Consider the following 13,797-nt stretch of genomic DNA (forward strand, 5'->3'; position numbering starts at 1 on the left):
TACCCTTTTTGTATCAATGGAAGAACACATGAACTCACAGAACCAATATCTGTGTGCACAGCTAAGTTTTCCTAATCTTCTACGAACAGTCAAAGAATAGAAAAGATATTACCATAAAAAGGAGTTTCTGCTGCTGGCCACATGTTCCTTGAACTCCAGTTTCAAATCTCCACGTGTCCATGGGGTACCTCACATCTTTGACATTTGTTCTCCTACAGAGTTAATGCCTCCAGCACATTTGAAGCATCTGCTTTATATCTATTTCTTACCAATTCAAATATTGCATTTCAGTGTCATTGGTTGTAGGTCATGTATCTGACCTTTAACATGTTTTTATTGGCTCTGCTCCAGGCCAGCATCCATTCAATAAGAGGGTCTTCCCGCATATGACAATTGATAATTTATGGCTCTTTATTGTCAGTCAGCAAACAGCTTGATTCACGTAAGACAAATACGGATTCCAACAGTCAAAAACCTGTATGTTATATCCAACCAAAGAACAAATCACAAATAACTTATATGGAAATTATCTGTAGTCCAGCAGATAATCTGGAGCATCATTGTGTCTTCTTTAAAAAACTGATCAAGCCAAGCAACTGACTTAAAATGGAGAACAGAGTGCCTTCACAAAATGACAGCCTTCATCTCCTCCATCATGACAAGAACAAAGGCAATTGGTCCATCTGCTTCCACTGTCCTTGATTCATTCAAATTCACTGATTTGTAGACTATAGTTCTTTCTGGCCAACACTTTCAAACTGCAGGGTGAATTCAGAGAGCATCTTTGAAGACAGAAGCAAAATTGACATTTTTGGTCAATGGCCCCTCATCAAATTTAAGGTAAAAATCAAAAAAATTTCAAGCTTTAGAGAAGGGGAAGCAGTGGAAATAATTTAGGGAGTGCTTTGTTTTTTTTATTACCAACTAAGCAAATGACAGCTCCCTCCACCATGATTCCAAATTGAAATCAATGATTTCTAATAACCAGCTTTTTCAGTATTTATGTCAGCTGGCTAATTGTGATAATAGATCTTCAATGTTCTATGTTAACACTGCTCTTCTCTCTCCAGGGAAGAAGCCTGACCTGTTTTATTTATTGATATTTAGGAGTATTTCCAGCATGTCCTGCTTTTATTTAAATAGTTTCTAATATCAAGGTATAGAGAGAAAGAACAAAGAGCATGTAGTTCTTTACATTAAATTTCACAGTCATGAAAAGACTGCCTATTTTTAATGTTCTTTTCATCATATAACAATATTTTCACAAATGTGTCAGTTCATTTAAAATTAACTTTGTAAACATGCTTTTAGGATTTTTTAAAACATTTTTGTTTCAATCAATGTAGGAGAGTTTCAAGCTGATTGGTTTCAATCAAACCTGCACTCCAATTCTTCTCCCTATTGGGAAAAGAACACCTTGTTTTACCTCAAGGTATCTTAATTTAATGATAATGTCAAGCCTTTGATGCAAACATATAATTGCCATTACAGTGAATGAACAAATATATGCAAATTTAATGGCTCATGAAGCTGTTGCTTGTTTAACAAATTAAAACAACATCTTTTAATACTTCAAAGTGTAGTTTTGTTGACAACAGTTGTTATATCACTTTAGTTGACCATAGAACTTACTCAAGGATGGGAAATTTGTTCCTCAAATGTTAGTATCTCCAGGGATTTCAACAGATGCTATTATAATTAAATGTAGAATCTGCCATCAATTTCATAGATTTCCAGAAATATTAACATTTTTTGCTATTTATTTATTTATACAGTAAACTAAATTGAGCACTATCTTTTCACTTCTGTTAAAGGTTTTTTAAGTAATAATTCTTTTCTAACCTGTGTAACAGACCAACTGATAATGCAGATCATGATGTCTTCACCTTAAGAGAATTCCCATTTCACAGGCTGATCCAAGAGGAACTTCCATGAATAATTAGTGGAAAGTCAAAGTTATCTATTTCTCAGTCCAGATTAGCTGCATTCTACTGGTGAGGCCCATATATTTATTAAGCACATTAAGGTCATGTAATGCAATTAATTTTCTGTTTTGGTTTCAACAGATGTCTGAATTGTGACAGCTATTTTTCTTCACTTGTTTGGAGCCTCAGCCGTTCTCAACCCCACTCCTCACCATTGCTCCCATACCCTGTTGAAGTATAAACATTGTTACAGAGCTTGACAGGGTAGTTATGGGGATATGGTGGCTGCGTCCTGCATCAGGAGTTAAAGATTGAAAATAAGGGGTCAGCCTTTCTAAATGAGGGCTAAAATGGGAAGAAAATTTCTTCATCCATATGATATGAATCCTATAGTTATATACTCAAGACAAAAGTAGGAGTTAAGTCACTGGCTCTATTCACGGCAAAGATCAATAGATTTTCAGATGATATGGGAAGAAAAGATGCACTTTACTGCAGGAATGTAGTGCTGAGGTAAAAATCAGTAATGATTTTATTGAATGATGGAGCAGATACAACAGTGTGAATGTTCTACTACGTTTGTTTGATATTTCCTTATACTGATGCAGGCCATCATATATAGTAGCTTAGTCCCATGTCATTTACTAAACTTAATTACACTAGCCCTTGTATCCAGTACATCATCTTTAGACACATCTGCCAGCTGCAGCAACATCCCACCATTAGCCACAACTTCTCCCCATCTTTCTGCAGGGTCCACGCCCTCTGTGACTCCCTGGACAGCTTATCCCTTATGCCCACCAATGTCCCTAATTACCTGACCCCTGGCACTTTCCCCTGCAGCTGCTTTTATTTGCTTTTACACCTCCTCCCTAACCACCATCCAGGAACTAACACAGCTCTTACAGGTGAAGCAAAGTTTCACGTGCACTTTCTCCAACTTCCATCTACAGCATTCAGTAATCCCAACGTGGCTTCCCCACATCGGCAAGACGAAGTAGAAACTAGGCAACAAATTTGCAGAATACCAGCAACGCCCAGTCTGAGCTCCCAGATGCATGCCGTTTCAGCTTTCCATTCAATTCCCACACTGAGCTCTCCATCATTGGTATTCACCACTGAGTGCATAAGGCCCAATGCAAACTAGCGGAACTACAGTTCATATTCCATTTGTGTAGTCTGAAACCAATGGGATGAATATTGAATTTCCAATTTTAGAACATAAAACATGGGAGCATAATCAGGTCATTCGACTCATTAAGTCAGCTCCACAGTTCTATCATGGCCTATTTATTATGCCTCACAAAACCATTCTCCTGCCTTCTCCCGGTAACCTTTGCTGGCCTGACTAATCAAGAACCTATCAGTCTCTGCTTTAAATATACTCAATGACTTGGCCTCCACAGTTGTTTGTGGCAATGAATTCCACAGATTCACCACTCTCTGTCTAAAGAAATTCCTCCTCATTTTTGTACTAAATGGATATCCCTCTATTCTGAGGCTGTGCCATCAGGTCATTGATTCACTCACTATTGGAAACATCCTCTCCACATCCACTCTGTCTAGGCCTTTCAATATTCAATAGGTTTCAATGAGAACCCCCCACATTCTTCTAAACTCCAGCAAGTACAGACCGAAAGCCATTAAAAGCTCCTAATACTTTAACCTTTTCATTCCAGGGATAATTCTCATGAACCTCCGCTGGAACCCCTCCAATGCCAGCACATCTTTTCTTAGATAAGGGGTCCAAAACAAGGACAGTCTGACCACTACCTTATTAAGATTCAGCATTACATTTTTGCTAAAACATATTCTAGTCTTCTCAAATCGAATGCTAACATTGCATTTGCCTTCCTAACCATTGACTCAATCTCAAGTTCAATTATCATTCAGCCATATATGACTACAGCCAAACCATACAGTGTTCCTTTCGGCCAAGGTCAACAGCACAGTGTACATAGAACAAATTACACATATGGTTACAATTTCAGGAAAACATACAGTCACAAAGAAAAAGAATTGCTAAGTCACTGAGTGGCATGACTTTTATTGTTGTCGTTCCTTTTTACGCCATACGGCACATCGAGCAACATTTTTTTCATTTCAGTTGACTTTTTTTTTATGAGACTGACTTACTAGCTTGACGCTCAACCCAGCATGGATAGAAAGCATGCAAGAAGCCGACTGGATTCAAACTCAGGACCATTCATCTCGGCACCTGGTGCTGGTACCACTACATCACCAGCCAGTTTGGTATGACTGTAGATAGATGGTAAGTTGCCCAATCCAGCTTGTTCTTCCACGGAGCGAACGCTGGGGGCAGCACCAACAGAAGGGCCCGGCCTCCAACCTGCAAGTTAACCTCTAGGGAAGCTGGCACAATGAGTCCCCAGTCTCTTTGCACCTCTGAATTTTGAATTTTCTTCCCATTTAGAAAATAGTCTATGAATTTATTCTTTCTATCAAAATGCATGATGATTCACTTCCCTACACTATATTCCACCTGCCACTTCTTTGCACATTTATATTATTAGTAGTGGGTAAGTTATTTGCTGGTTTTCTAAGGAACTGGATATATAAGTACAGTGGATTCCAGTTCACTGGGCAGCCATTATCTGCACTAGGTGTCTGTGCTGACTTTGTTCATTTACAGTCAATCAAAAGAACATGGCAGCATACACTATATGAATTCTTCTATCAAGAACTATTAGCAATTAATACCCAGTAGTAATATTGGTTGTGTTCTAATTTGTTAGGTATTTCATTTAAATACAAACGTGTTCCTCAGTTAAAAGGTAGATTGCCTTTTTAAAAAAAACTATTTTCCAAGAAACTTCATGTAATTGGGGCAGCCACTTAATTGGGCCATAATGTAGTGGTCCTGATGTGTCCCAATTAACTGTAATTGACTGATTTGGATAGAGAGGGACTGATTTGGAATAGTCAGCATGGTTTTGTGCTTTGTAGGTGACGTCTAAACAAACCTATATTTTTTCAAGGAACTTACCAGGAAAGTTGATGAAGGCAAGGCAGTGGATGTTGTCTACATGGACTTTGGCAAGTCATTTAACAAGGACACATATAGGAGGCTGGTCAAGAAAGTTCAGATGCTTGACAATGAAGATGAGGAGGTAATTGGCTTTGCAGAAGAAGCCAGAGGTTTGTAGTAGAGGGCTGCCTCTCTGACTGGAGGCCTGAGACTAGTGGTGTGCCATAGGGATTGGTGCTAGGTCTGCTGTTGTTTGTCATTCTTATTAACAATCTGGGTGATAATGTAGAAAACTGGATTAGCAAATTTAGGGGTGACACCAACACTGGAGTGTAGTGGACAGCAAGGAAGGATATAAAAGCTTGCAGCGGGTTTTGGAACAGCTGGAAGAATGAGCGGGAAAATGGCAGATGGAATTTAAAGCAGAAAAGTGTCACGTGTGTGTTGAACTCTGGGAGGATAAACCAGAGTAAGTCTTACACAGTGAATGGTAGGGCACTGAGGCATGTAGTGAAACAGAGGGATCTGGGAATACAGATACATAATTCCTTGAAAGTAACATCACAGAAAGTTAGGGTCATAACGAAAGCTTTCGGCACATTGGCCTTCATAAATCAAAGTAATGAATACAGAACACACACAAAATGCAGGAGGAACTCAGTGGGTCAGGCAGCGTCTAGCCTCTATGGAAAAGATGCTTTTTTCCCTCCAGTCCTCGTGAAGGGTCTCAGCCTGAAATGTTGACTGTCATCGTTTCCATAGATGCTGCCTGGTCTGCTAAGTTCCTCCGGCATTTTGTATGTGTTGCTTGGATTTCCAGCATCTGCAGATTTTCTCTTGTTTAGTATTGAGCACAGAAATTGGGATGTAATATTGAAGATGTCAGTGAGGCCTAATTTGGAGCATTGTGTACAGTTCTGCTCACCTACCTGCAGGAAAGATATCAGCAAGATTGAAAGACAGCAGAGGAAAATAACAAGTTTGTTGCTGGGACTTGGGTTACACATAAAGTTGGGATTTCACTCCCTAGAACATAGGACAATGAGGAGAGATTTGTTAGAGGTATACAATATTATGAGGGTATTGATAAGGTGAATGACTTGAACCAGAGGTCATGGGTTAAGGGTGAAAGGTGAAATGTTTAAGGGCAACGTGAGGGGAAACTTCCTCACTCAGAGGTTGGTGAGAGTCTGGAATGAGCTGCCAGCACAAGTGGTGGATGTGGGTTCAATATTTAAGAGAAATTTGGACAGGTACATGGATGGGAGTGATATGGAAGGCTATAGTCTGAATGCAGGTTATGGGACTAGGCAGATATATAGTTTGGCATGGACTAAATCAGCCAAGGGTCTTGTTTCTGTGCTGTAGTGTTCTATAACTATCTGTCTATGAGTTTCTGCAGACTCTCTGCTTCCTCAACACCATTTGTCCCTTCACCTATATTCGTATCATCTGCAACAGTGACCACAAAGCCATCAATTCCATCAACCAAATTACTGACATATAGCGTGAAAAGAAGCATCCCAACACCAGCCCCTGTAGAGCACCACTAGTCACTGGCAGCCAACCAGAAAAGTCACCCCTTAATCTCATTCTTTGTCCCCTGCCAGTCAGCTAATCTTCTATCCATGCTAGTATCTTTCATGTAATACAGTGAGTTCTTATCTTGTTAAGCAGCCTCATGTGCGGCACCTTGACAAAGGCCTTCTGAAAATCCAGGTATACAACATCCACTGACTCTCCTTTAGTTTGTTCTGTCTGTTATTTCCTCAAAGAAGTCCAACAGTCAGGCAAGATTTCCCCTTAAAGAAACCATGGTGACGTCGGCTTATTTTATCATGTGCCTCCAAGTACCCTGAAACCACATCCTTAATAATAGACTCCAAAATCTTCCCAACCTCTGAAGTCAGGCTAACTTGCAAAATAATTTCCTTCCTCCTTTCTTAAAGAGTGCAGTGACATTTGCAATTTGCTAATCCTCCAATGATTCTCAAAAGATCATTATGAATGCTACCACATTGTCTGCAGCTACCTCGTTCAGAACCATGGGGTGTAATCCATCTGGAACAGGTGCCTTATCTATCTTCAGACCTTTTAGCTTCCTACCTCTCCTTAGTAATAGCAACTACACTCACTTCTGCTCCCAGACACTCTTGAATTTCTGGTATACTGCTAGTGTCTTCCACGGTGAAGACTGACACAAAATATGTTTGTCCGCCATTTCTTTGTGCCCCATGACTACCTCTCCAGTCATTTTCCAATGGTCAGATTTCCACTTTCGCCTCTTTTACTCTTTATATATCTGAAAAAAAACTTCTAGTATCCCCTTTTATATTATTGGATAGCTTACCTTCATATTTCATCTTTTCGCTCCTTATGGCTTTTTTTTTAAAGTTGCCTTCTTTGATTACCTTCACCTCCTGTGTTCCTTCCACCGCCACCCTCCCCACTGAACCACCCCGTCTTGGCATTTTGTCCCATTTCACATACCCCATTCTAGCTCCTCCATTATCTATTTTATCCCTCACCGATTCCATCCATCACCTTCCTGACTTAGCAGATTCTAACACTTGCAGCTTTGTGTTCCCACTTATCACTCTCCTGGCTATCTCTGCCTTCACCCTCCCCTCAAACGCTCCTGACAAATAGGTAAGGCAAATCATGTGCTGTCCTTTATATCAAGGGGATTTGAAAAAGGGGCAGAGATATCTTGCTACAGTGGTTCTTGGCTTTACTGAGTCCACACTTCAAGTAAAGTTTGCCAGGATATATTTGCATGGAGAGGATACAATGAAAATTCATCAGACTGAATCCTGGGCTAGGAAAGAGGGAGTGCAACAAATTTGAATATTACATGATGTTGAGATATTTTAAGCTTTAGCATAGGAAATATTTTGTAAAGATTGGTCTAACCAAAATCAAAAGATCAGATTCTTAGAGTTAAATATGACTGCCTTTGATACTATAGCAGTACTAAACCAACAATGATACCAATGAATATATTTCAAGGCAATGGAAATCAAGAGAAATTCTCTCCATTAGCCAAATGTATATCTAACTCAATGGAAGATTATGATTATGGGGTGCCAATTAACACACTCCCAAGATATTAATGGAGTAGCTGTGTCCTAGCTGCTTCACTAGTGATGTTCTCTCCTATAATTATTTTTTTCTGATGAAAAATTGTAATTCCCGTCGTAATTCCTCAGATTAAAGTGGAGGTTGAAAGGATTTTGATTAGTAATGGCATCAAATGTTTTGGGGAGAAGGCAGGAGAATGGGGTTGAGAGGGATAATAAATCAGCCATAATCCAATGGTGGGGCAGACTCAATGGGCTGAATAGCATATTCTACTCCCATTTTATGGTTTTATACACTCAGTTGTCAATTTATTAAGTATACAAAGTACCTAATAAAGTGGCCACTGAGTGTATTTCTGTATGTTCATGGTCTTTTGCTGCTGTAGCCCATGCACTACAAAGTTCAATATGTTGTGCATTCAGAGATGCCTTTCTGCACACCACTGCTGTAATGTGTGGTCATTTGAGCTACTGTCCCATTCCTGTCAGCGTGAACCAGTCTGGCTATTCTCCTTTGACCTCTCTCATTAACAAAGCATTTTCACCCACAGAACTGCTGCTCACTGGATGTTCGATGTTGTTTTGAATCTGTAAACTCTAGAGACTGTTGTGCGTGAAGATCACCAGTTTCTGAGATCCACAAACAACCCCGTCTAGCCCCAACAACCATTTCAAGGTCAAAGTCACTTAGATTTCATTTCTCCCCCAGTCTGATGTTTGGTCTAAACAAATGAAATTCTTCACCATGATTGCATGCTTTTATGCATTGAGTCGCCACCATATGATTATTGATTAGATCTTTGTATTAATGAGCAGGTGTACAGTTGTAACAGATAAAGCTGACACCAAGTGTATCCCAGCAACATAAAAATGCTGAAGGAACTCCACAGGTCAGGCAGCATCCATGGAAAGGAGTACAGTAAACTCCTCGGGCCAAGACCCTTCAGCAGGACTGGAATTAAAAGGTGGGGGGAGGGGAGGGAGAAATACAAACTGATCAGTGAAACTGAGAAGGGGGAGGGTGAAGCAAAGAGCTGGAAAGTTGATTGGTGAAAGAGATACAGGGCTGGAGATGGGGGAGTCTAATAAGAGAGGACAGAAGGCCATGTAAGTGTATATAATGAGTGATTATGTCAACCAAGTTTGAGAGTTGAGAATGGAGGGATCTAATTAAAAAGTACAATACGCTTATTGGCATATTGGAAGGATGAGGGATGCAAATAGACATGTTTAACTACCTAGCACAAGAGTCACAGATTCAGTTTAAGATGAGGATAAATTTCTTCCTTTGAAGTCGTAGACCTGGAGGATTTGCTTTTGTGGGAACATACACGGCCATTACTGTTTTTATAAAGTCCATGACAGCTCTGGTGTATATATTCAGATCCACTAATATGTCTTTGAACATGGTTCAGACTACCAACTCAGGGCAATCCCATAGCTACTCCTCTGCCTCCTGTGACCTTTGTTGTCCTCATCTCTGAAGCCTTGCTCTTTAGCCAGTATGCAAAAGGAACAGCTAAGTGATCAGATTGCCTGAAATGTGGTCTGGACTTGGTACAGTAGGCATTCCTGAATCTAGTACAAGTGTTTGGGTCTCAGGTGCTGCAGGTTATATGCTCATGATAATTGGACAGAGATTTCTTCAAACAAGCCTGACTACGATTTGAAATACTGTACATCGGGGTGGGCTGTTCTTGTTTGGTGATGGCAGCACTCAATATCTTGAATGCCTGGTTAATGTCAGTTTTTTATGGTGGTGGTGGTGGTATCCGTAGGTCTCGAGAGACCATGGATCTGCACCTGGAGTTTCCAGGGCGCAGGCCTGGGCAGGGTTGTATGGGAGACCGGCAGTTGTCCAAGCTGCAGGCATTCCCCTCTCCACACCACCGATGTTGTCCAAGGGAAGGGCACTGGGACCCAAGCAGCTTGGCACCGGTGACATCGCAGAGCAATGTGTTGTTAAGTGCCTTGCTCAAGGACACAAACACGCTGCCTCAGCTGAGGCTCGAACCAGTGACCTTCAGGTTACTAGTCTGATGCTTTGCCCACTAGGCCACGCGCCAACACTTTTTGGTACAGAGAACATTTGGCACTTAATCTTTAGATGTTCCAGGTCAGATCAGGGGAACAAGAGGGCAGTAAGACCAAAACCACTGTGTCCAAGCATCAAAGAGAGTTTATCATGATGCACAGACATCCACCTTTTGCCTTCTGCAAATCAGCAGTTTGGTTCATCCTGCATATTGAGAAGCCCTCTGACCTGATCGCTGAATCCAGCATGTTTGGAGTAAGCCATGTCTCCGTGAAATACAGAACACACTAATGCCTCATTTCCCTCCAGTACAGCAATCTTGCCCTCAGGTCCTCAATCTTGTTCTTCAGAGACTTTACATTTGCTAACAAAATGCTGGGTAGAGGAACTTCCATTGCTTAGAGTATCAGTCTGGCTTAGAGTCCTCCCCTCCTCTGGATATAGTGATGTACATTCAAAGGTGCCATACCTCCATGTCCACCAAGTCCTTCAGAAGATCATGAAATTGCCAGTTCATTAAGACAGTTCAAAAGTACACTGCTTACAGGGAAATTACAGGCTGCAGATTGCAGTAAATGTTATTCAAAAGAGTTATATTTAGAAGTTTAGTAAGCAGCTGGCTACACATCGCTGTGGTTCACCAGCGCCATCTTGGCACTAAAATCAGTGATAAACTACACACAAACAAATCCTCCCCATTTACACATCCACTATACCAATTATTTTCTGTAATGCAATTACCATCTCACTTTGCCTTCGATGTTACTTAATCTCTCCTACCTTTTGTCTTTCTCCTGTTTTTGCTTCATCTCCTTTCATTCCTTGCATTATAAAATGTATCACTTTTTTCAATTGAGACAAAATATTATTTTATAAGGATGCTGCCTAATCTAATGTTTAAAATGTTTGTTCTGTGTGGGTGGCTTCTTATTATTGTCACCTGAAGATTGCAAGAATCTTCAGTGAACTATCAGTCTCAGATCTCGAGAATGTTCCCAAACCCAAGAGTATAAATAGTGCCAATACTAATCTGATGCCTTTGAGAATTACATCTGTGACCACCTATTAGTGTAAAGTTTTCTTTATTCTTAAGAAGTCAATTTGAAATAAATCAGTGTGTTACATTTCAGTGTGGCATGTTCCTTTTCTATTTTGGAAAATTACACCTGATAACAGAACTTGTCAATTGATTGACTTAACAAGAAAAAACTTGTAGTTTAGTAAGGCTCTTTAAATGAGGAATGGTGTCTTACAAAATTGTCATTTTACCACCCTCAAAAAGGAATCTATTTTTAAGCAATGGTAAGGATACGGGGAATAAACTATAGTCCAAGTTTTTCTTGGATTTTCTTTTCTATCGTCGGAAACTAGAAAGTTATTTTAATTAACCAACATACCGGTAAACTCTAAAAGCCAAATGCGCAAGTAACCAGAGTTAAAACGTTGGAAAGAGTCTTCAACCTGAAAAGTTCTCTGTTTCCCTTTCCACAGATGCTGTCTAATACATATTTTCAGCAGTTTTTGTGGGTGCTTTCTTGTGTTCTAGCATCTGCAGTGTTTGACTTTCAAATTAAACAGCGCGCTGGTTTGCGCAACTTGCAGTGGAATCGGAAACGGAAGTGCGTTTTATTTAAAAAAAACAAAATCTGATGCAATATCCAAAACACGACCCACCAACGCGGCGGTTAATTCTCTCATCGTTTGCCATCCAGTGTCCACCGGCTTTACGCACCCTACCCACCAAGGCGCAGAAGAGCGACCCTGAGGCGCTTCTCGCCCTCCGGCTGCGGCACAATGACCGGACTACACCTCCCAAGATGCTGTGCGAGCGGATGGCGGTTCTATTAGTCCCGTGACGACGCATACAAATCACCCGAATGAGCCAATGGCAGAGCGAGCTTCCAACGCGCGAGGCTGACGGCCCGAGCAGCCGTGGTTTGTCTTTCCCTCCACCCCCCGCATCGTCTTTTTTTAACGAACGAACGGCGTTGGTTTGAGGCGCCATATTGGAACCATTTTAGGAAACAAAACAGTAAAAATCTGTCCGGTGTAAAACCTACACTTTTCCCAACATGCTGTACTTGGAGGATTACTTGGAGAGTAAGTATTGAGGGATATGGCAGCGGTGTGGGGTTGTGAGGAAAAGTTTTTTTTAAAAAAAAGATGTACCGACTGAGGTAGAGATGTCGGACGGAAAATGAAGCCGCCCCTCCATTGACGCCGCTGTTTTTTTTCCCTCTTCTCTCGACAGTGATCGAACAACTTCCCATGGATCTCCGCGACAGGTTTACGGAAATGAGGGAGATGGACCTGCAAGTACAGAGTATGCGGCGCCACGTTAGTCGCTCGGCTCTCACTGCCCACCTCACCTCACGCTGACAGTACTTGCCGGGGGGGATATCTTTGGGGCGAGGGGTGCGGGTGGGGTGAACACGCAGCTGGCGCCACAACTCTTTTCAAAAATCATAGTTATTGCCGCTTTGTACAGTGCAATATTATCAATAAAGAACTATTTCCCCCCCCCACCCCACAGTTACTCTCAATCCACATGTAAAGAAAAGTTGAGCACAATGTTCTACTTTGGTGTCATTAAGTAGGAGTAGGCACAATCCGATCACTTGCTCTTGCCACTTTTATTTCTTTATATTGTGAGGCTGCGGTCGGCATGAGAAGAGTTGCGCTAGCATGCACCATAGCAACAGCGTGCCTAGTTCCGTCTGCTTATTGCTTTACCTCCGAGGAAGTTTTTCTCCAAGCTTGGATCGTGCTTTTAATGTAATCCACGGTGCAAACGTTTTAAATGGGAATTGTGCACGCAGTCTTAATGAAAAATTTTCATGCCCTCTGTTAGAAATATATAGGTCATTTTCTAAGTTGACGTTTAGCTGTCTGCACAGTTAAAACATTAAAAGTAATTGAAGGATTGCGTTATTTTTGGGTGTTGCACAGTGCCCACCCATTGAATAATGAAATATCCAACTATAGAAAAAAGTTTTTGTTTTTTTTAATGGGTTCTGAGGTTGAGTACATATGGGTTAGGATATATTTTTTTTTAATTGCGCAATAAATGGGAAAATGCAATTTAATTTTTTAAATACGGATTAGTAACTAACAGTAAATAAAGATTTTTTAAACGTATTCGACTTTTTCATGAGTTTATGCTTCTGCAAATTCTTATTACAACTACTCTACTGCCAGCTTTTGGTCAGTACTGCTTAAACATGTGCAAGTTGAGTTTGAGTCTGATTAAAACCTGATTAGATTTCCATGCACATTGAATAAAAGTTTATGGCTGTTGGCATTTAAGCAGAATCACTTAACAGAAGCTATAATTAACCCTTCAAAATGTTGAATTAATTTTGAAATTGTCCAATTAATTAAATTGATACGAATTGATGGGATTATGTTATTTTTGTTATTATTATCCCACTGATCAAACTTGCTGTGTTAGCTACCCCCACGACTATTTTAATAAATTGTACGATATAAAACTGCAGTATTTTGCTCTGAGTTTTTTTTCCGCAAAGCTTTCAAGTATGAATTGGTCTGAGGCTGATTCAATTCAAATTAATAATACTGTATATTCATAAAACACGAACCAATTTGATAAACATTCAAAAACAGTATTACAAACCACATGGATCTTTATCTAGGCATTTTTCCCCATTTCTAAAATATGCTAGTTTTGTTAATGGATGTAGTGGCTGAATCTGGGAAGAAAAGAATATCTTCTAAGTATTCACTGGAAGCCATGGATTAAAGTTGAGA

General features: G+C 40.4%; 2 protein-coding genes across 2 annotated transcripts in view; one reads left to right on the forward strand and one right to left on the reverse strand.

Annotated features, from left to right (window-relative positions):
• Positions 1-11,585, reverse strand: part of tspan12 (tetraspanin 12) — a 71,480-nt gene extending 59,895 nt beyond the window's left edge. The window contains exon 1 of the mRNA XM_073059540.1: positions 11,427-11,585. The gene's annotated coding sequence lies outside the window, so the exon portion shown is untranslated. The remainder of the gene's footprint in view (positions 1-11,426) is intronic.
• A 381-nt stretch (positions 11,586-11,966) lies between these two features.
• ing3 (inhibitor of growth family, member 3) overlaps positions 11,967-13,797 on the forward strand; it is a 42,172-nt gene continuing 40,341 nt past the window's right edge. Inside the window, exons 1-2 of the mRNA XM_073059543.1 lie at positions 11,967-12,129; positions 12,281-12,352. Of these exons, the coding sequence (XP_072915644.1) occupies positions 12,102-12,129; positions 12,281-12,352 (100 nt within the window). The 5' untranslated portion in view covers positions 11,967-12,101. The remainder of the gene's footprint in view (positions 12,130-12,280; positions 12,353-13,797) is intronic.

Source organism: Hemitrygon akajei, chromosome 10 (assembly GCF_048418815.1).
Source record: "Hemitrygon akajei chromosome 10, sHemAka1.3, whole genome shotgun sequence".
Taxonomy (NCBI): Eukaryota; Metazoa; Chordata; class Chondrichthyes; order Myliobatiformes; family Dasyatidae; genus Hemitrygon; species Hemitrygon akajei.